The sequence below is a fragment of the Cervus elaphus genome, chromosome 19, assembly GCF_910594005.1.
Source record: "Cervus elaphus chromosome 19, mCerEla1.1, whole genome shotgun sequence".
NCBI lineage: Eukaryota > Metazoa > Chordata > Mammalia > Artiodactyla > Cervidae > Cervus > Cervus elaphus.
The window spans coordinates 89,971,110-89,995,298 of record NC_057833.1 but is presented as its reverse complement, the minus strand read 5'-3'; the positions used below and the strand labels follow the sequence as shown (position 1 = coordinate 89,995,298).

At 36.3% G+C, this 24,189-nt stretch overlaps 1 protein-coding gene across 3 annotated transcripts in view; it reads right to left on the bottom strand.

The window, feature by feature from the left end:
- RASA2 (RAS p21 protein activator 2) overlaps positions 1-24,189 on the bottom strand; it is a 119,963-nt gene that overhangs the window by 76,073 nt on the left and 19,701 nt on the right. For all 3 annotated transcript variants that reach the window (XM_043874240.1, XM_043874238.1, XM_043874239.1), the window contains exons 2-4: positions 17,260-17,377; positions 12,308-12,411; positions 3,060-3,154 (exon numbers count right to left, since the gene is read on the bottom strand). In XM_043874240.1, the coding sequence (XP_043730175.1) occupies positions 3,060-3,154; positions 12,308-12,411; positions 17,260-17,336 (276 nt within the window). In that variant the 5' untranslated portion in view covers positions 17,337-17,377. The remainder of the gene's footprint in view (positions 1-3,059; positions 3,155-12,307; positions 12,412-17,259; positions 17,378-24,189) is intronic.

Below are 24,189 nucleotides of genomic sequence, written 5' to 3'. Positions count from 1 at the left end.
ATACGTCGTCAGACATATAAAAGGAATACAATGGAATCTCATCATTAAACAACTTTTTTCTCTTTTCCCTTCATTTGCAAAGTGAATAGTTATTAAAACTAGAGGGGAAATAGAATTTATTAACTATTCACTTTATAAAATAAAAGGGAAAGGAAAAAAAACACTATTTAAACAATAAGCACTTATACTCAATGAGCACATGAGTAGGGAGAAATGCATCAGTTGGTTTCATTCCTGTGTCCCTTCTGCAGTGCCTACTGCTGTATTGAGAGAAAGTCTATTTTTTATTTGCCATGGCACCAAATGCAAGCCAGCTATTTTATGCAGTGGTCAACCAAAAACAAATAAACCACCCAATATTTTAGTGTACTTTATGAGAAATTAAAAACAATATTTTCGTGTACTTTATGAGAAATCTCAAAAACAATTTTGACTATGTGAACTATATCTGGTCTGTTATAGTAAGAACCTGCAGCTCCTTTGTAACTGCCTGACAACTTTCTAGCTCTCACTGATCATATTAAAGTTCCCATAATCATACTCCAAGGAGCTCCCTAGGAACTTTCTAACATCTTTCCCTTTTTAATTTGGTACGCTTCTGTGCCTTATACTCAGATTTTCCTAAGTGATTCTCCTAATAATCTGTTGGAGTCTTTTTCTGACCAACAGTACAGAAAAGTTAAAGGCAGTAAAACAATGTGGTTAGGAATTTAAGAATCAGATAAGCTCTTTACAGGAATCATGGCTCCATCACTTAGTAATTTTGTAACTTTGCAGACATCATTTAACCTCTATGAATCCATTTTCCACATCTCTAAAATGGACATAATGCTACCTACAACTCATAATGCTAATCTGAAGATTAAGTTAAATAATATATATTAAGTCCTTAGTACTGTGCATGGTATATGCTGTTCTAATTATTAATGGTAATTATTAGCTTAAATTTCTGCTGAACTCAACCTGTCTCATCACTTTCTCCTAAGGCTCCACCAATTGCTCTTATTTCCATGACATTTTTATTAAATTTTATAAAACTTATGCAAGAAACAAATTTATTAACAAAACAGAATTTGTATGAAACAGGCTGCTTTTCTATCTTTCTCAGACTTCACAAGGTTAATTTAACATTCCAAGATCTGTTTTGGGGCCAAACAATATTTCAATGTGCACATTAATGTGATCAGTGTTATGCATCCCTCCCACCCACTGAAGGACTCTTCCTTCTAAAATTTATTTTAAATAGTGAGTGGATCTTACAAAGTAACTATCATTCAAGACAAAAGAACTGTAAAGGTTAATAACTCATGGTCATGAAAATAATTCATAGCAAATAAAACATGTAACAACACCTAACAGTTAAATGCTATTTGCAGATTTTCATGATTTGGACATACCATCAAATATACACCATCAAATAAAAAGTCTGTTTCCCAGTACTGATCTCTAATACCATCTCCAATAATTTTATAAAGAGTATTCTATAGAAATAATTAACTTTGGAGAGCTGGGTCCCTTAAATCTTTTAACAAATCACATTAGTCATAAGAAAAACACTGGACTTTAATAAACTACATTTTAAAATAATCCTCAAACTTCCTTTTAGACCAATTACCAAAGTCTTTTCCACATCTTTATTTTTTGTTACAACTATTAAAGAGAAAAATAAGCACTTCAAAACTTTCATGTCTGCCTTCTGGTAAAGGCATATCAGGGAAATGAACACCTGACTAGTGGTGAACAGACATTTTACATTTGTGTAACTATTAACAGCTTTTGAAATACTCTTAAAGGTATTTCACTTAATTCTCACAATCATTTGAGTCAACATGGTAACTTTCATTCCCATTTTACAGAAATAAAATTCAAGGTCAGTAAAATAACCACATATGAAAATTAGGACCTAAATTTTTAGACTTCAAGTTTAAAACCCTTTCCACATCATCACATTGCCTCTCACCTGGATCATTTACCAAATAGTATAATTGGGATAAGAGTAAAAGTTATTGTCAAATGTAAAGAAAAGAACATTAAAATGGGATAGAGTGAGAAAAGGAGAAGTTTCAATTCTATTTTATACTTAAGAAGGGGTTTTGGCAAACAAATACTCAATTTTTTGAGAATTTAATCAAACAGAATGCTTGAGAGGTTATGAGGAAACAGAGACACAGGCACTTTATTTGCAAACATCTGTGGGTGTGCGTGCAGTACTTTTTTCTTGCCTTAAACTTCAGTTTGAGTCACAGTGGCAAATTATAACTTCTTTTAAGAGAGGAAGAATTCTGCTTGCAGTTATGCCCTTGGGAAACAATTTCACAATCCTTACCATATTTTATAAATAAGGAGAGTTACCAAAAAAAAAAAGGGAAAGGATTCCCTTTAGATAGAAATAACAATTTCGAAGAGCAGCTCACACTTTTCAGAAACAAATACAAAGTTAAGCTACACAGTTAAACATATTTCTTTACTCACACACAGAATCTTAAGATCTCTCATTCTGGCAAGAGGAAAGATCTCTTATTTAAAGCAAGATCTTTGAAATGAGTAATGATATCCTTTCAAATAAAAAGAAAGGTGAACAACAGGAAACATGGTGGGTACGAAGGTTCTCCATGGTGGGCTTAGGCACAAGTTTGAATGAATAACACTGGCCCAAGTCTAGTTTATTCCAGAGTAAAGGGAGCATCCTGATCAGAACAGATGAAATCACACAGTTCTAAGGATTCTCCTCTGAGTTAATAAAAGATATCTTTTTCGATAAAACTTTTTCCTCATCTAAAAAAATTACTAATTTGCTACTGTGATTCAAAAAAAAGAACTAAGGCAGGGAAACAAATGTCCTCCTAATATAAAGCCCCCAAACACATACACTATTCTTGATTTCATTTGGCAAGGCATTTTCTTCCAGTTATATGTTACCCAGAGATGTATAATGCGTGGTGCCAGAATTTAAAGTAAGTATGACAAGCTCTCTCTGTGTGAACAAGTATAATCAGTTCATTTTTCACTCCTTTTCTGTGTGTGACAATCTCTTCCATCACTTATTCCTTAATATTTACCTGAACCTCTGAATTGGAATCAACAGGCTGTAGCGAAAACCAAGTTTCTTTGCCACTGTGGTTACACAAGTCTTCTTTTTTGATGGCTACTTTTCCTATAATAAATAAGTAAACAATGAGGAAACATATTTTCTATAATCATCAGCACCATTACATATAATACTTTTTAAAAAAACATTTAAAAATAATTTTTATCTGCTGATACAAAAATCCATTTTTATAAAGCAATTTCTATGTTTTAAAGAATGAAAAGGTGCCTCATTTTCCTCTACTGCTTGTCTGACCCTTCTGAGCCATTTTGAATTAGAGGATTAGACCAAAACCCAGTTGTATTTATATACAATTGCACTTTTTAGTACTTATTAGATTCACATTTTTACCCAGAGTACATTCAGTATAAAAAGCAATGTACAATGATTGTACAATGACAGTGCAAACTAATCCTCCCAATTCTTTAATACTATGAATAAACCATGTGTTCTGTCTAAATAGACATATCTGCCCTTAATAAGAGTTTATAAGCTCCAATTAAGAGAACAGAAAAAAACAATATCATATGGTCATTAATAATTTTAAAAACTGACTTGAAATTATGAGATTAAAATAATTTTACTGAAAATTTGGTTTTCTCAAAACACTGTAAACACTGCTTATGTTGCTTCAATGCATTAAAAAAAAAAAAAAAAAATCAAAGCAGTTCCCTAAAGAGTTTCTATGTCTCAGAAACAGACACAGAGCAGTGAACAAAGTAATATGAGAGGAAGAAACAGAAATGTTCTTATTATAATGAAGTATTTGCCATGTTGGTTACAAAGCATTTCCTTCCTCAATTCAAGTTTTAAGAAGTAGATAGTTTTGCATATGACCGACAATTTATTCCAACATTCAACACAAAAACTTCAACAAAGGATGTACGTTAAAGTAAAAAATAGCTCACTTTCTTTGATTTTACCAAATAAAAATTTTCATTTTAAGTGCCCAAATTATACTTTATATCCTTTCACTTATGACCTAGCTTGGTCTTTCAGTTCAACATCTGAAAACTTATGAAAAACAGTTAAAAAAAAAAAAAGTTTTCTGTCAAGATGTATCAATTTTAGTGTACCAAGTGGAAAGAAAAGATGTAACAAGAAAGCAAACACAGAAAAACTGTCTTTAAAATTTTATTTTGGAATCAGATTAGTAGTAATGGCTGCACAACTCTGTGAACATGCTTAAAACCATGGCATGCATGCTTTAAAAGGGCAAGTTCTATGGCCTGTACACAGCACATCAATAAAGCTATTAATTAAAAGTAATCATATAGACCCTATTTGACAATTTCCAGGATTTTAGTTTTATACATAATTTATGAATATGTATGTAAGTGTACATATGTGTGCATGTACAATACATCCAAACGTCACTAAAGCAAGCCCTCAACTTAAAAGAACGTTTTTTAGGGGCTTCCCCAGTGGCTCAGCAGTAAAGAATCCACCTGCAATGCAGGAGCCGCAGGAAGACACAGGTTTGATCCCTAGATTGGGAAGATGCCCTGGAGGAGGGCACGGCAACCCATGCCCATTAAAAAAAAAAAAAGTTTTTGGGAAATGTACTGGTTCAATGGATTCCTTTACTCATTCAACAAATAATCACAATGACACTGTATTTTAAACGGTAAGCTGATTTCCAGAATTCTTCAACCAAAGTCTACTTAACCAATAATTAGTCTGAAAACTAGAGTAGAAATCTAAGGAATACCTGTTCTATTTATGACTGCACAACACAGATCACTGGAAACACCTTTGTTACAAGTTAGTAACCAAAAGTTAGTTCAAAGGTTAAAAAAAAAAAAAGCCCAGAAGCAAGGACCCTCTTCTCTTACTTCATGTCTCAAGTGTCCATGGTATTCACTGTCACAAAAGAATTGAATGGTTCGTGTCCTCTGTGAGAAAAACCCTTTTCTGACTAGCTGTATAAATAAGACATTTGTTGTTGAGAAAAACCTGCAATTTTATTGCCAGCTCTTACTCCTATCAAGTTCCTTTTAAGATATCAGTTTGTAAAATGCAAAGATTTGGTTGCAAGAGACTCGTCAGTCCGAAGAAGCAGGGAAGAGCACGTGATCTCAAGAAGTCAAAGAGACTGACAAAGCACGACAGGGAAAACAAAGGGAAATATTTGAAGTCGTTAGGTATTAGGGTACCAGCCAACACATTCATTTTATTGGGCAATATATCACTTGAAAAAGAAATGTCATCAGCCCTAGGGAATCAAACAGCATAGAGAGGAGTTATGAAGGGAAGGAGGGAGGGTAAATAAATAAATGAATGAATGAGAAAGGTTGGAGGGTAAAGAAGGGAACTCAGAGAAGGAAGAAAGGAACAGGGAGGGGAGGAACAAGTTTCTGAAATACAAGTAAGACCCCAAAAATAGTTCCTCATTCTTGTTGTGAGCTATCCTTAGTTAAACAGGTCATATGGCAGCTATTAAACACAAAATGTAGGCAGCCTGATTATAGTGGAATGAGCACCGAACTGAAAAGAAAAGCCAAAATTTATTGAATATCTGCCAGGGAGTAAACATTCTTACATGTTTTGTTTAATCTTCATAACAATCTTGGGGGTAGACGGTATATTACAGATGAGGAAAGCTGAATGATACTAAAAACCTGCACACTAACGAGTGCTAGAGTCCGATTTCAAAACCAAGGTACTCCTGTTCAGGTTTCTTCCAACAGACACTAATTCTCAGCCGACTGTCAATTCTGTTACTTATTAGCTGTGTGATCCTGGGTGATTTATTTAAACTCTACATCTCACTTATCTCCTCTGTAACAACTTTCAGTTCCAATGATCTTAAAGACTTATTCTGTGCATCCTTATGGTCTCTAACAGTGTTTTAATGTTTGCTATTTTAAACAAGTGAAGTGAAGTCGCTCAGTCGTATCCAACTCTTTGCAACCCCATGGCCTGTAGCCTACCAGGCTTCTCTGTCCATGGCATTTTCCAGGCAAAAAGACTGGAGTGGGTTACCATTTCCTTCTCCAGGAGATCTTCCCGACCCAGGGATTGAACCCAGGTCTCCCGCATTGTAGGCAAATGCTTTACCGTCTGAGCCAAAACAAAGGTAACTCATTATTTCACTAGCTATGAGATCAGCAACATCAAAAATAAACAAATAACCCCCAATGCTTCACACAAGATATGTCTGAAAACCATGTTTCTTGACACAACTTTGAGGAACTGGGCTCTTTGAAAATAACTTTTATCCAGTCCTATTCTCTTTCTGACAGCTGATTTATGTATTTGGGAAACACTGTTTACTTAAGGAAGTATATGGTAAAATCATGTATAAATTATGGAGTAGTCATTTCAACAGTTTGCTTAAACTGGGGAAAATCTCTTAGGACTAGAACTTTTGATTAAACATTTGCTTGGCTCTAAAACTCAAAAAAATAAAATAAAAATAAACAAGTAAATAATTAACCGGTCAACCCAGGAACCAAATACCAAACACATTATTTAAAGGTACTATTTCATTTCCCACTATACTGACAAACTCGTAGACAGAAAAAGTTGAGATCACATATACACACATATATATACCAGATGCTATATTAGTTCCTTAAAATCAGACAAGGAGAGGAAACACAAAAAGAAATGAAGGAACTGTGGACACAGAAACCATCTTAGTTGGTCTCTAAGTAAAAAAAAATTATATATACTCTTAGCTTTCCAGTACCACTTCTAGGCAGCATTTTCTTACCATCCATAAAATCCATGTTATACTAGGGCCCCACTTTTAGATACAACATATTCTTAAAAATTTCATCCTGATACAGATCACCAACTGGCAAAATCTTGATGGCCTTGTTCCTGCTTGATTACTAGTAGAAATGCTGAAAGGGTAGATAAATGTAAGGATAAGTGTGACTGCCTATATAAGATGAAAGAGAACCAGAGGACTGAACAAATTCTGGCAGTATCAATAACAGCAATTCAGTCAAAGGCAACACTTAGGTACCTTAGTGTACAGGGCTTAGAATGATTCCTTTTGGTCTCTGTGGCAGACTGGTATATTAATGGCTTTCAAAAAATCATACTTCCCCAGTCTATGCCATTGTGTAGTCTCCTCCAGCACTGACTCTGGGTTTGGCTATGCCACTTACTTTTGCCAATGGATACAAACAAATGTAATCCAAGTAGTCTTATTAAGCATCTGCAGTAGGACTTGCCCTCAACATCATGTGGAGGGGGAGCACATGGCCAGCACCAGCCATCAGACACATGGATCAGATCACTCAGCCCAGTCAATTTCCCAAGTAACTGCATATTAGTGACTCCAGGTAAGACCAGCAGAAGAACCAGCCCACTGAGCGTGGCCCAAACTGATGATCTGCAGGAACATGAGCGAACAGAGGACTGCTAAATTAAGCCACTAAGTATTAGGGTGATTTGTTACGTAGCAATAGACAACTGATACAGTTCCTATGCAAACAGACACAAAAGTGTAGCCTTAAGCTATTTAAACAGTAGGGTTGACCTAAGAGCTAAGTAAGTGCCAGCAGAAATGACAATTCTAATGTTGAAAAACACATTATCTGTCTTAAACCCAACCTCATTTTAAAGGTGAACGAGGCCTAAGAAGGTAGAGTGACTTGCTTAAGGTCACAAAGCCAGTGAGTGATAGAGTCATAAATGGAATTCAGGTCTCTGATATCCTAGTGAAATTCTCTTCCAACAGTTTGAATCAAGAGGTATGATATACAAGTTAACCAGTCTACCATGGTTCAATTGTTTGGGCCTAGATCCCTCTGAAAACTAAAATAATTAGAAAATACACATTAGGAGGTAAAATGTATATGTTTAATATTACTAGGATCCTTACTGGAAATGGAATTTTTTCTTAACAAAAAGTTGTTCTCAAAAAAAAAAAAAAAAAAGTTGTTCTCTTCTCCTCCCTTTCTAAGGGAAGAAGACACTATATCATAGGACAGTACCACACAATAAGACTTTCAAAGCCTTGCTTTTATAATTTCCTATCTTTTTGTAACATGGCTCCTAGGTCTCAAGTTTTCAATTAATCTATAATCAGTTTTCATTCTAACTGTTCTGCATATAAAGGTTTCTAATACAAAAAATTATGCCCCATATTAGTAACAGTTATTACTTCCAGGAGGGGGCTGGGGGGGTATCAGTGACCAAAATTAATTGTCTGTAATGCTATAACTAAAGATTTTCTTTTACAAAAAGAAAAATATTCTTTTTTTTTTTAAAGGAATAACTTTTCAGGAAGATGGCAGACTAGTATCTCAAAATAACATCTAATCAGGGTTTAGATGTCAGTTTCTTTTTTTTAGTTAATTAACTTATTTATTTTTGGCTGCACTGGATCTTTTGCTGCACACAGGCTTTCTTTCACTTTACTTGCAGCAAGCAGGGACTACTCTCTAGTTATGGAGCACAGGCTTCTCAGCGCATTGGCTTCTGTAGTGGAGCTGGAGCACGGGCTATAGAGTCTGTGGGCTCAGCAGTTGTGGCACACATGCTTAGCTGCTCTGAGGCACGTGGGATCTTCCAGGACCAGGGATCGAACCCACGTCCCCTGCACTGGCAGGCAGGTTCTTAAACACTGGACCATCAGGAAAGTTCTCCATATATTATCCAACAATTAAAAATAAAAAACAAACAAGCTCTTAAAGCTATCCAACCAGTACACATTCTTAGATCTTAAGTTTAAAAGATGGTTCTCTCAACTCTAGCTCAAATTTAATTCCCAGAAAATGCTATGGTACTATTTAGCCTACAACTGGGCAAAGACTTATAAAACAAGTGAAAATATCAAGATTACCTTCCAATTTTAAAGGCTACATATGTACTTTGTTTACTTTAATAAAAGAAAAAACAAAAATTTCTACATTTAGTAAAGATTTTTGTTTTACAGTTCCTACAGCAAGTTATGACCTTCTGATACCACTCCACAAAGGACTGATTTTTACTTTAAAAAATAAATAAATATATAAGAAATTTTTGGAAATAATTATAAACCTCAACTAAAGGCCTTTTCAAGAAATATATATGATGAGTATGAGTAAATAGATAATGAAAATTACAAAACATTTTCTTAAAAAGTCACAGTAGTCAATCAAAGATACACACTCTCTCAAGTGTTGCTAATAATCACCAAAAGCCTCTATCAAATCTTGTCGTTCCATTAAGAGATCTCCTTGCTTTCCCTCCTCTCTCTCTTCCAATCTTCCTGATACACTTTATCAATCTTCACTAAGGCTTCATTTCCCCTGTAAGCCTCCAGAAGTGCTCCTAGGGCAATTTCATTCATTCCAACAGAGGCTTCAAGTTTCACATAAGGTAAGATAAGATTCAGTATCACATCTCCAAACAGTAAATTCAGATCTTTTCTGTGAGCTTCAGATCTGTGTTTCCAACAATCAACAAACATGTCCACCAAGATGCTCCCCAGGTAATGCAAGTTTAACCTGTTTGTAACCAAAGTCATCCTCTCCCTTTCTCATCCTGAATGCTCTTTATCTCAGTTAATGACAGCTATTAAAACAAGATTATTTTTAACTCTTTCCTTTCTTATATCCCCCCTTTATCTCCTCAGTCCCTAAATCCCATGTGAAGCTACCCCTGTGAAGGGCATTCCCTCATCTGCATTTCCACTGTCATTGCCCTATTCATCTCATCTGATAACAGCCTCCTTGATGGCCTCCCTGCCTCTAATCTCTCTCTATTCTAAAACATAAACCATACATGATAATATTTAAAGCAGATTTTTCATACTTTAAAAATATGCATATATACAGTTATATATATGTACACACATTTTAAATATGTAATCTATGGACACTGAGTTTATTATTGTTCAGACCACAGGAAGTTGTTAAAATACACAAGTATATTCGTATATACAGTTACACATAATTTTTAAAAGGTTCCTGATTCTTAAAAGGTTAAACTGTCTACAGAGTAAAGTCCAAATTCCTTAGCATGGCTTTAAGTGTCCATCACAACTTGGTCCAATTTACATTCCCAGATTCACCTTCTACCAACCTTGGCCTAAGTAATTTATACATATCAGCAGATACACCACCAATACGACTCACTTTTTCTTCTCTGCTTCTGCTAATCCCTATTATCTTGAAACTTCTTCCTTTTCCTACCTAGGTAGTTTCTGTTAATTCTCCACCAAACAAAATTAACTCTTCTTTCCTCTATGCTTCCAAGTACTTTGTTCCTACCTCCAGCACAGACCCTATTAAGTATATTAGTATTAATCAGCCAGATAACCTGGGAGCAACTTGAAATTTATTTACCTTAATATTCCCACCTTCTGTACACCACATAGACAAGTGTATAAGGATGGAGCCTTGGGATAATCCATAATTAAGGGTTTGCTGGACAGAGAAAAGTCTATGTACAAGAAGCAGTCAGAAGGAAGATAATTAGGAAAATACAATGTTATTAAACTGCCTTTTCCTTGACTTTCAACAAGTTGAATAAGCAATCCAAAGAGTCTAATGTGACACAGAGGCAGATGAGGGCTGAAAACTATGAAATGCCTTCTGCGACAGGGGAAAAGTATTTGCTATGCATATAGTTGACAAAAGTTAACATATTTATCAAATATGGAGGCATAAGAGTAAATAAAATTCCACCCAAAAGAAAAATAAGCAAAAGAACTAATTCACAGAAGAAAAATGTAAAAGACCAATAAACATATAAAAATTCCTCAAATTCACTAGTAATCAGAAAATACAGGTTAAAAAAATCAAGTATTACTTTCGCTGATCAAGTCAGAAAAAAAAATTTTCAATAATAATATCCAAGAACAACAAATTTTCCATGATAATTTCCAAGGTACAGTGAAATGATTATGCCCACATCATGTTTGAGGGAATGTAAATTAAGTGAAAGAGGAAAAAGAAACTGAATAAACAATACAGGGTAATAACATAAATGCATGAAGTAAAGAATGAGAAGACACAAATCATTAACTGTAGCTATTCTTAGGCAGAATCATTACCAGTCCCTTAAAACATGTAATAATTTTAGAATTAAGAAAAAATATTAGTTTTTAAAAAGGTATTTTTAAATGATTGTGGTAAACTTCAAAAATGAAGTCAGATTACAGTGATTTAAAAAGAAATAAGTAGTAAGCAGAAAAATATAAATCACTTGTTCAGGAGTTCAACAGCAAAAGCAGAAACAAATTAGATGGTAGTCAAGAGGTCAAAGTAAAATAAAGCTTAATTCATTTAAACTGCAGGTGATGAGCATATTTGAAACTGGAAAGGAGAGATGGAGATGATGAAATTCAGGACACTAAAGAGAGAGTAATGCATGTGAATTAAAGATCTCTACCTGTTAGGGGCTTCCCTGGTAGCTCAGACGGTAAAGCATCTGCCTACAATGCGGGAGACCTGGGTTCGATCCCTGGATTGGGAAGATCACCTGGAGAAGGAAATGGCAACCCACTCCAGTATTCTTGCCTGGAAAATCCCATAGACTGAGGGTCCTGGTAGGCTACAGTCCATGGGGTCGCAAAGAGTTGGACACAACTGAGCGACTTCACTGACTGACCTGGTTATTCAAAGACAGTGGTGCAAAAGCCATAAATGTGACACGTATGTGGTCAGTTAGTTTTGTCCGAGTTGATGCTCACAGATCGTACCTCAGGAAGTTATTTAAGAAACAGAGTTACTGGTCACCAATACAGCCAGAGAGAAAACATGTGATCAGATTAATGTGAATTATTACTTCTGTTAGAAAAACTTCAAAAACAGATGTTCTTTGGTAGGGATCAAATACTGTGATCTTTGTATAAAAACATTCTTTGAATCATTCAGCAATTCTTGTACTGATCATTCACCAAATTTAAGGCACTCTGGGAGTGACAGTCTCTGCCTTCATAAACATATATATTCAACTAAAGCATCTAGACATTAAACAACAAACTGATGAACAAGTATAATGAATACTACAGAAAAGGGACCCATCAGGCACTATAGAAATATATTGTACCACGACTAGAGGGAAAATGGTCACGTCAACTCCCTGACGAAGTGTTGCCCAGGTTGAGCATACAAATTAAAAATCAGATCGGCAAATGAACGTGAAGTCTAGAGGGAAGGATTAGAAGTTTGAGAGTATATTATTCTGTTGTTTTCAATACTTTATACTTAGAAAAAGAATGAATATAAACACCAATGTTGTGATTAAAAGATAATTATGAATGGTACATACCTATACGAAGGTCTCTTTGTAAAACATTCTTATCATAAACATAGAAAGACAAATACTGGAAAGTTCTTGGAATCTCAAAATAAAATTCTTCACTAAAAAATGGGCTAGAGAGAAAAGAGGGAAAGCTCATTAAATTTAAACTCAACAGTGTCCTCATATAATATTTTCAATAAAATAAAATTGCAGATTAAACCATAAAGAAAAACTTTAAGAATTCCAAAATAATTCTCTATATTAAGTTTCAATTAAGCCCTGTACAAACTAAGCTGAATTTCTGAAAGGACCTTGACTGCCAGGTTAGGCTCAGAACCAACAGATTTGCTGGAGTCCTGTGGACAGAAGATCCAGTAATTGCCTGAGGTCATGCTCACCTTAAAGTGGACACAGTTGAGAGCTGAGGACAGTGTCATTCACACCATTATCTCAAAATATGTAAATCACAATAATATATAATACCTAAAATGAATATGGTTATGTAAAATGTTATTTAAAACATATTTTAAAAAACTAAATTAGGTTATTTTTAATCAGCTTTATTGAGGTATAAATCGTATAACATCTAACTTAAAGTACAGAGGTTACTAACTTGTGATAAATTTACAAACCTGTGTGGCATCCATCCCAATCAAAATATAGGAACATTCCAACTCCCCACAAAGTTCCCTGTTGTTTCTCTGCAGTTACTCCATCATACCTGCCACAGGCAACCAGTGATCTGATTTCCGTCATTAAAGATCTACTGTAAGATTTTCTATAAATGGAATCAAATAATATGTACACTTGCGTCCAGCTTCGTTCCCTCAGTTTAACACCTATGAGATTTTTTGCCATTTTGCTGCATATATCTTTAGTTCATTTCCTCTAACTGTTGGACAATAGAATATTGAATTGTTCAAGATTGACTGTTGAATATTCCACAGTCTATTCTCCTAGTGATGTCATCTGAGTTGTTTCCAGTTCAGGCTATCAAAAATAAGGCGGCTATGAACATTTTTATAAAGCTCTTTAATGCTTTCAGTTCTTTTGGAGAGGTAACTAAAAATAAAATTGCTGAGTTAAAAGGTAGGTGAATTTTTAATTTACGAGAAATTGTCAGACTGTTTCCAATGTGGCTATACTATTTCACACTCCTACAAGCAATGTATAACAGCTCCAGCTGTTCCACATCATTGTCAACTTTTGCTACTGGAAGTTTTTTAAATTAGCTACTCTACAACATTATAACTCAACTATACGTCAATTAAAAGTCATTTTGAAAAAAAATTAGCTATTCCAGTGAATGACACGATAAATGCTTACACCTGTGTAATCTCTACCCTAATCAAGATAAAGAACATTTCCATCTCCCTAGAAAGTTCCCATGTGTACTCATTCTCTCCATACTGTCACGGGAACCAGTGATCTGACTTCCATCATGACACATTACATTCAAGACTGTAGAGAGACAGAAATATACAAACTGTATTTCCCTTATGAATAAGGATGCTGAATATCTTTTCATGTGCTTCTTGCCCATTTGTGTATCTTATTTTAGGAACTGTTGGAGTCTCCTCCACATGTTTTGAAAGGTTTGTCCATTTTCTGATCAGTTTTTTTTTTTTTTTTTTTTTAAATAAATTCTGGACACAAATCCTTTGTCAGAACATTTTCTACCAGGTGTGGCCTGCCATTTCATTTTCTTGACAGTATCAGTTAAAGGGAAGAAGGCTCTGATTTTGACAAAATCCAATTTATTATTTCTCCTCTTTTATGACTGATGCTTTTGGCACCTAAGTAAAGAAATCTTTGCCTTCCCCCAAGTTGCTAAGATTTTCTCCTACGAAGCAGCTTCTTATAAGTTCACTGTAAGAATGCTATTTTGATATTTAAATTCTCCTATGAAGACATGAATCTCTGAAACACTAGTCAACATCCTTTCTCAAGAGTACCTCTTTCCTGGTAATGTTTAAAGAATTAAAAAGATATTTTTAAAATGTCACCATAAAATACAATCTCTTCAGGATGTCACAACTTAAAAGAGGATGAAATGCAAACTAAATGTCTCTTGTGCTGTGCTGTGCTTAGTTGCTCAGTCGTGTCGGACTCTTTGCCACCCCATGGACTGTAGCCCTCCAGGCTCCTCTGTCCGTGGGGATTCTCCAGATAAGAACACTGGAGTGGGTTGCCATGCCCTCCTCCAGGGGATCTTCCCAACCCAGAATCAAACCAGAGTCTCTGGCATTGCAGGCGGATTCTTTACCAGCTGAGCTACCAGGGAAGCCCAAATGATTCTTAAAGAAGTCATTTCTGACCCTATCCAAGAAACAGCTGACTCAGCTTCTCAGTTATTATAAAACCTGTTCAACTTCTGTCAATATATTTTTCACTTCAAATTTTTCACTACAACTGCACTTCAAATTGTAACCAAAATAAACTTTTAAAAATTGGTCTGTCAAAATAGTCTTTTTAATTAGTCTCAACATAGAAATTAATATAAAACAACTGTTAGGCAAAGACGTGTAGGTCTTTTTTCTCCTTTGCGTCATTTTATAAAAAATTATAAAATTGAGAATTGTATCATGTATCCACTCTCAAATATTATTTTTAAAGCACATTCTAAAGTCAAATAAGAAAAAGATGAAAATTATTCACTAAGTCACCTGTATCACTGTATCATCACAATCTCAACAACCTAATCCCCACATCTGGGTGCCCACATCTTTATTTTATACATAAGTAAGTTAACTAATCAATCCATTTGAGAAAAGTTTTCAACAAGGTTGCAATGACAAGACTTATACTCTACTGTTATCACTGATCTATGATCATACATATCACTCCCGAGGAAATTCCTGGTGTGGGGAAGAAAAGCACAAGGTACAAGAAGTATTGCTACTCAGTTTGTTTATAGATCTCCTACTTCTCAAACGGATTCAGACAGAGATTTAGGAGCTATGGATTCCATATGTGACTCCTACTTACCTGCTATGAAAATTCTATAACCAGACTACCTATAAAAACTGTAATATTCAGAACCCATAATATCAGATCTAAATGATATCTACTGTCTTTTGACTTAACAGCTTATCACAACATTCAGAAAAGTAGAAACACTGAAATGAAAGCAAGGTGAGCAAGGGTTCATACTACAGATTCTTTCACCCCGTTCCGCAAGAATGCTAGGAGGCACCTAGAATCCAAAAAACATCTAGTCTAATTGTATTGAAATGACCTAAGGTAACCACTGACAGCCTTAAAACAGCTTCCAAGTGGCTATGAATCTAGAAAAATAACTTAAGGTGGATAGGTAGCTCAGCTGGTAAAGAATCTGCCTGCAATGCTAGAGACCCCGGTTTGATTTATGGGTCGGGAAGATCCCCTGGCAAAGGGATAGGTTACCCACTCCAGTATCCTTGAGCTTCCCTGGTGGCTCAGTCAGTAAAGAATCCACCTGCGATGCAGGAGACCTGGGTTCGATCTCTGGGTTGAGAAGATACCCTGGAGAAGGGCATGGCAACCCACTCCAGTACTCTTGCCTTGGAGAATCCCCATGGACAGAGGAGCCTGGTGGGCTACAGTCCATGGGGTGGCAAAGAGTTGGGCACGACTGAGCAAGTAAGCAGCAGCAGCAGCAAAAATAATTGGTTTTATCATTTCCCAACACAAACAGCTGGCAAGGCAAGGGTTTAAAACAAAAAGCAAGCTAATTTTAGCTTCTCATTTGAGAGGCTATGCAGTAGAAACTAAAACAAGTATTCAACTTATTGAAAATTACTAGTTTTATATATCACTGATTTTTATGTGATATGTAATGAACATACATTAGGAAACAAACAGTTTCAGGTTCCAATCTCAGTTTTGCTTCTAACTTCCTTTATTAAGTGTGCAAATTATTCAGTCTCTTGGTGACTCAGTTTCATCATTTAGGTAAATAACAGAATTCCAATAAAACAGGGCAGGTGATTTATGATTAAAGATGTGAAGTATATTCAAATCTTCTTGGGCTACTAAGTATTTCATCCAGCATATGTTCATTCCAACAACTCCTAATTCCCTTATTTTAACTTTTATCTCTGGACAAGACTGTATCCTTCCAGCACAGTGCTCTGCACTATAATTATATCCACAAACACTATTAAAAGGAAAATGTGGCACATTTCAATTTTATGAATTAGAATTTACTATGATACTCCTGCAGAGTTACTACACTTCCAAAAAATGAGAAATCTACCTAGGAGCTCGTTCCCTTACAATGCACTACTTAAGTTAAGTGACTTGTATAAATGTTAAGGGGTAATTTATTCTCAAGAGAAATAAAATTATGATGCACTTTGAGAAAAGTTCAAATAAGTGGGCAAAATTTAGCCTAGAGAAAAAAACTGAGGTATTGGTGGTTGTTTTCAAAAACTTCAAAGACTATCATGTGAAAGATTGATTAAATTTGTTCCCCATATATCTAAGGGACAGAATTAGGAACAATTAAAAGGAAGATACATTTTTGAGGCAATGAAAAGCCACATGAAAGCAAGTACTGTGTCCATCCTGTTCTCGTGGCTGTATGAATAAATAGCGCCCAGCAAGTTCTTGGCATACAGTAGGTTTTCCTTTTGATAGACATTAATCAACTAAATCTAAGAGCTTTGCAAGAGTCAGAATAGTTCTAAGACCTAACAGGCTGCTTAGGAGGCAGTGAACTCCTTGGTCACTGGAACATTAAGCAAAGGCCAGATGCCTACTTGTCAAGAATAACTGTCAGGAAGAACTAAGCAGAAGGGGCTCAGTCCAGCTTAGTGAACATCAGGGCTCCTCCAGACTCTGGGATTCTGTAATTCTAAAAACAAATTCAGAAACTACAAGGAAAGTAAAAGTTCCAGATGAAGAAAGACTTCTTGATGATAACAGTCAGGAAAACATATAAAAGTTATCATTCAATATATATCATATTAGTGATAACTTACTAATTTTTTACAAACCTTAAAGATTTTTCAACAACTTGGGTACGATAAACTTCTTCCTGGTCCAAATTTATGGTGCAGAAACAATCTCTCATTTTGTTGGGTCCAAGATATGGCAATAAATTTTTCGCTTCACCTGTTGGCACAAAAATTAAAACTGGTGTTAAATATCACCAGCTGCTTTGTGCTAAACCTTATATGGGATGCATTAAATGAAAAAGAACATATAAGATACAGCACAGAAAATAATATTAGTGATTACAGAAAGATAATAAACTTGGTCTAAAATAGTCTGGTGAGATGGAAGGGAGGAGCTGTGTGTAAAGGGGCACGTGAGATCATGTTGTACCACTGGATCCCTGGTCCCAGGAAAGAGCAATGCCCCCAACTTGTGCTCTCATCCCATCCCACCGGCACCACCCCAAGGACTTGTCTCCACAACTAATCCCTCTTTCCTGTATCATTAATTGTCCTCTCTACTGGATCATTACCATCAGCTCATAAACAAACTCTGGTATTTCCCAATTGTAAAAACGGCACAAAAAAGAAAAAAAATCTCCTTTGATTCCACCTGCCCCCCATGATATCATTCCACTTCTAGACTCCCTTTCACAGCAAAACTTCTCAAAAGCAAACATCTACAGTCACTGTTTTTAATTCCGCACCTTCCATTCATTCTTCCATCCATGGAGCTTTTAACTCGATGATGACAATGAAGCTGCTCTAGGCAAGGTCACCAATGCCTTTCATATTGCCAAACCCAATGACATTTCTCTGTCCTCATCATATCTGATCTGGCAGCACTGTTTAATGTAAGTGAAGGCTAACATCTCTCCTTAAAACTCATTTTTTTCTTGGCTTCCACAACACAGTATTTCTGGCTTTCTTCCTACATCACTGGCCCTCTGCTGACTTCTTTCCCCCCTCACCTCTAAATGTTGCAGTGCTTCAGGGCTCAGCTCTGGGCCACCTTCTCTTCTTTCCCTAAGCAAATTCCTTCAGTATATGGTGTTAATGCCCATGCCTCTCAGAGGCCTGAGGTCATTTCCAGGCCTGATTTCTCCTCCTCAACACTAGATGTGAATATTCAACTGCCCCTTAGAATATCCAGTAGAGTTCTCAAATTTTATAAGTCCCAGACAAACAATCTGATTTCCCCCCTCAAAAACCCACTGTTTTCCCCAGTCTACCACCATCTTCCTCTCTTTCTCTCACCTGTTCCCCATACTTCCCACTCCCACATCTAGTTCATCAGTAAATCCAGCAGAACTCCACAATAAATCCCAAATGAAACCACTTCTCCTTGCCTTCATCAGTATAATCCTACAATCCATTCTTCATCAAGGAGTGTGATCTTTTAAACACAACATTCAGATCAATCACTCCCCTACTCCAATACGATTTGACTTCACTGGAGCTTCCTCAATGGCTCAGAGGGTAAAGAATCCACCAGCAATTCAGGAGATGCCGGTTTGCTCCCTGGGTTGGGAGGATCCCCTGGAGGAGGAAAACGGCAACCCACACCAGCATTCTTGCCTGAAAAATCTTGTGGACAGGGTCACAAAGAATCAGACAGAGATTCTTTCTGAGCAACTAAACAGAGAACAGAAGTCAATCCATTTCTAAATTCCCTTGGTCTACCCAGCCCCACTCGACTGTCCTCTCTTTGACCTCTTCTCCTCCCACTCTCCCCAGTGTTCACCCTCTTCCCATTCATCAACCGTGTCAAGCTTGTGCAAGCTTAGGACCTCTGTCTGGAGTCCTCTAACCCATCTTCATATGGCTGTCTCTTCCTCTCACTCAGGTCTCAGTGCAAATGCCACTTCCTCAGAGAAACCCGTCTGTACTGTTCTATCTATAATAAATAATCCTGCTACTATATTCTATTTCTCTGTGTTCTTGATAGCATTTACAACTATCTGAAACTCTTCATTTTTATGTCTGATTCCCTCATTCTTAGGGAGTTCTTAACTACCTCATTCAAGGCCTGAGAACTTAACTGATCTTCAGGATCTCAAATAGTGACTGTCAACTATTGAGAAATATGTGCTGAATGAATATTAAAGAATCAGTTAAGTCTAGTTTTGAAGTTCTTGTGAGAAGCGGGTGCTGAAATCAGACACCAGTGTACTAAATTAGGAAAAAAGGTGGTAGGCATTAGGGAAAGAGCATTTCCCTGAGAATCATGAAACTAAGCTTTCCGTATTACCTTTGGTACTAAGTGGCCAAATGGCTTCAGATAAACCTAGGAAGAACAAGTTTTCCTGACAAAAGTCTGGGCTGGATAAACTCAGGTGTCTTTCTGCTTACCAACTTTAAAACCAAAGACCATCTGAACCAATTTATTTTAAAGAAGTCTATCAGAAACTTAAGTACCTGTGAAAAACTCAATACACAAATGACTTTTTAAAATTAAAATTAGAAAAATCAGGGAAAAGTCCCTCAGAGCCATCTGGGAGGCTGTCTCTCTGGCTTAAGTCCTGAGTAAGTCCACTGAATAAAACATTAATTAAAAGTAAAATTAAGGAAAATTAGAAAAATCAATGGAAGAGCACCAGTAAGATACTGTTATTTAGTTCATCACTGAGAGATTAGAAAAAAAAATCAAGTTACCATGTCACAGAATAAACATATTCATTTCAAGTCAAAATGAGGAATCTAATCTTTTAAATGACCCCTGAATTGCCCAATATGGGTTGGCCTTTACAAATTCACTAGTTTCCTAAAATGCAAAAATAATGTATATCTGAATTTGTATCCATCCATTCTCCTCTTCCTCAAAAGATTACATGTCCATCCCTATTATCCACAGCTCATCCCTCTACCTGTGTTCTCTCTTCCCTGTTTCCTCCCTCTCACTCTAGGACACTGCCCCACAGTTTCCTTTTCAACCTCCTTTAAGTCTTTCCTTTTTTGCCATCTCCCCTCTGTACAATCCAGAGGGTTTGAGGGGTTTTTTTTTTAGCAGAAAATCCACCTAGGTCACTATAAAGGGCTTGCAAGGTAAACAAATTTGGAATTAAATCATAATAAACATGCTCCATATCTAATGAGGGAATCTGGAATACTAAATCACTGCCCTTGAACATGTTGCTATTTCATTCACACAAGCGCAACTTGAGAAACTACACTGTATAAACGTACACATATTCCGCCACCCACATTTTTAAGAGGGAAAGGGGATTATTTTCTACAGAATCCAATGAAAGTGACATTATTAGATATTTACTTAGAATAAGTAAAAATTCAAATTCTACAGAATACATAAAATATAAAATGCACTCAACATCACTTCCTAGAAAAGTTGTTATAATCTTATCCGTCACTGCTGTTCAAAATAAAGTAAAATCATCTAATCAAGGCTAGATCACCAATTGATCACGCTAATATGTTAAGTCAGCTTTCAAGTCTTTAAACTGTACCTCCAAACTACAGCAGTAACTAACTGGCATTAATCAAAATAATTAATTGCCACATTATTTTAAAAAATCAAAAGTGAAGTAACTAATGGTTAGAGAATTCACAAAAATAATGTAGCACTCCATACATCTCTAAACAAAAAGATTATTTTAACAGCACACTCTTTATATTAAGCTACACAAAAAGAAATGAGGAACTTGAGATTATACCTGTCCTGCATATGATATTTTCATAGGGCCTCACTAGTTCTAGTAAATTATTGTATATAAATAAGTAAGTGCATTGGCAAAAAATAAACAAACAAAAAACTACTGCTCCTTAAAACGCAAGCGTCTGGAAAACTTATTCTATAATCTCTGCTCCAATTCTTCCCTGCTCACAGCCTGAATCTGCCATTTGGCTTCTGAACCTATTTCTTTACTATAACTCCCAAGAACACTAATAATATTTGTTGCTGTTTAGTCACTAAATCATGTCTGACTCTTTGCCACTGAGCCACCTGGGAAGCTCTACTAATTAGTGTGTGTGTGGATGTGTGTGCTCAGTCGCTCAGTTGGCTCCAACTCTTTGTGACTCCATGGGCTATAGCCTACCAGGCTCCTCTGTCCATGGGAGTTCCCAGGCAAGAATACTAGAGTGGGGTGCCATTTCCTCCCCCAGGGGATCTTCTTGACCCAGGGACTGAACCCACGACTCCTACATTGGCAGGCAGATTCTTTACCACTGAGCCAACTCTGTGGTAATAATGTCAGGAAACACTGGGCATACACAGACCATTAAATTCATCATACAGGTGGAGAACCAATTTCAGCTATTTTTTTAATGTTTCATTATAAAACAATAAAAATATACTAAAATACAAACACTTATAAGATTCTCAACATTATTTCATGGTATTACTTGCAATCTTTCTCAATTTATCTGCAGCCTATTTGGTGATGGCTGGCCTTCAGGAAAATCAGGGTCTGTATCTGTGGTAGATATGGTAGGTCAGTATGACTTCCTGTACTGCAAAGACTAGGAAGCTAAAAACTACATTTCCCATTGTATATTCTTGCCTCCTTTGTCGAAGATAAGGTGTCCATAGGTACGTGGATTTATCTCTGGGCTTTCTATTTTGTTCCATTGATCTATATTTCTGTCTTTGTGCCAGTACCATACTGTCTTGATGACTGTGGCTTTGTAGTACAGCCTGAAGTCAGGCAGGTTGATTCCTCCAGTTCCATTCTTCTTAAGATTGCTCTGGCTAATCAAGGTTTTTTGTATTTCCATACAAATTGTGAAATTATTTGTTCTAGTTCTGTGAAAAATACCGTTGGTAGCTTGATAGGGACTGCAGTGAATCTACAGATTGCTTTGGGTAGTATACTCATTTTCACAATATTGATTCTTCCAATCCATGAACACGGTATATTTCTCCATCTATTTGTGTCCTCTGATTTCTTTCATCAGTGTTTTATAGTTTTCTATGTATAGGTCTTTTGTTTCTTTAGGTAGATATACTCCTAAGTATTTTATTCTTTTTGTTGCAATGGTGAATGGTATTGTTTCCATAATTTCTCTTTCTGTTTTCTCATTGTTAGTGTATAGGAAAGCAAGCCTCTCATGCAGTTAGGGTTGTGGCTATGATTTAAATTCCATCAATTAGATGCACTCTGGAAATTTGGAGGACAAAAGAGAATGGAGGTGGCATTTAGGTTGCTTCTTCTAGTAAGCACCATCATGGAGATGCCTAGGTTTTCTACAGCAGCACTTGCTGCAGTCCTGGTATCCAGTCACAGGTTTCACAGATATCGGGAAGAATATAAAGTATCCATTCTGACACACAGGTCGTGTGCGTGACAGCAGCAGCATGAGCCAGCAGCAGTGACATCCGTTTACTTGTTGCTGGCTGTTTCCTAACAGTGGCAGATTTCTGATCATGGCACAGGTGACAAGGTTCTAAAGACTAGCAGCTAAGAGTTACAATTTCCTAATTTTTCAGGCACCTTTCTGATCCAAAAAGAGGAACTCCCTTCATGGCCCTGATGCAATGTGACTTTTGAATATTATTTTTGAAAGTTTAAGGGCTTCCCAGATGGTGCTCATGGCAACCTACTTGCCAATGCAGGAGACCTAAGAGATATGGGTTCGATACCTGGGTTGGGAAGATCCCCTGGAGAAAGAAATGACAACCCACTCCAGTATTCTTGTCTGGAGAGTCCCATGGACAGAGAAGCCTGGCAGGCTACAGTCCTTAGGGTTGCAAAGAGTTGGACACAACTAAAGTGACTGAGCACTTAAAAGTGTGACTAAAGTCTGTTCCTTCAATCTTTCCAACAATTCTATATAAGTCACTTAAAATCTTTTATTAAATCTCTTTCTGCTTACACTAGCTAGAGTTGATTCTGTAGCCTAATCCTGACTAAGTTTTTTCTTATCCTTTCTACCTTTCCTAACCAATCTAAAAATCCCATTTCACATTAACGGTCATCAGAGCTTGGTAAATCTTTCAGCTATTAATAGATGTGGCTATCTGGATCAAACATGGACTCAGAAATTATAAAGTAATACCTCACTGACAACGACTTCTGTGTTCCATGAGACAGTGAGTTCCATGAAAAGCACAGCACACCCAAAAGGTGAAAGTGTCAACTTGGGAACGGGAGAAAGATAGATCCTGACTCTCTGCATGGTTGTTACTATCTGCTTTCAGAAAACACTTCTGCATTTCCTATTGTAGCATTTAGATGTAGTTTTTAAACAGTATGTACTAGCACAAAAATAGAAATATATATCAGTGGAACAGGACAGAAAAACCAGAAATAAGCCCATGCACCTACCACCAATTAACCTCTGACAAAGGAGGCAAGACTACCCAATGTTGGAAAGACAGTCTCTTCAACAAATGGTGCTAGGAAAACTGGACAGCCAAATGTAAAGAAGTGAAATTAAATCATTCCTTATCTCTATACACAAAAGTAAGCTCAAAATGGATTAAAGATGTAAAGGACACTATAAAACTCCTTGAGAAAAACATAGGCAGGACACTGTATGACATAAATCACAGCAATATCTTTCTCAATCCATCTCCCAGAATAATGGAAATAAAAACAAAAATAAACAAATGGGACCTACTTAAGCTCAAAAGCTTTTGCACAGCAAAGGCAACAATAAACAAAGCGAAAAGACATCCCACAGACTGGGAGAAAATATGTGCAAAAGATGTGATAAGGAATTAGTCTCCAAAATTTACAAACAGCTTATGATGCTTAACAGTATCAAAACAAACAGCCCACTCAAAAATGGGCAGAAAACCTGAAGACACATTTCTCCAAAGAGGACATACAAATGGCCAATAGGCACATGAAAAGATGTTCAACATTGCTAGTTATTAGAGAAATGCAAATCAAATATTTGCATTTGATTTGGGCAAACTGGTGTGAGGTAATACCTCACAATGGTAATACCTCAGAATGGCTATCAGCAAAAAATCCACAAACAATAAATGCTGGAGAGGGTGTGGAGAGAAGGAAACCCTCCTATACT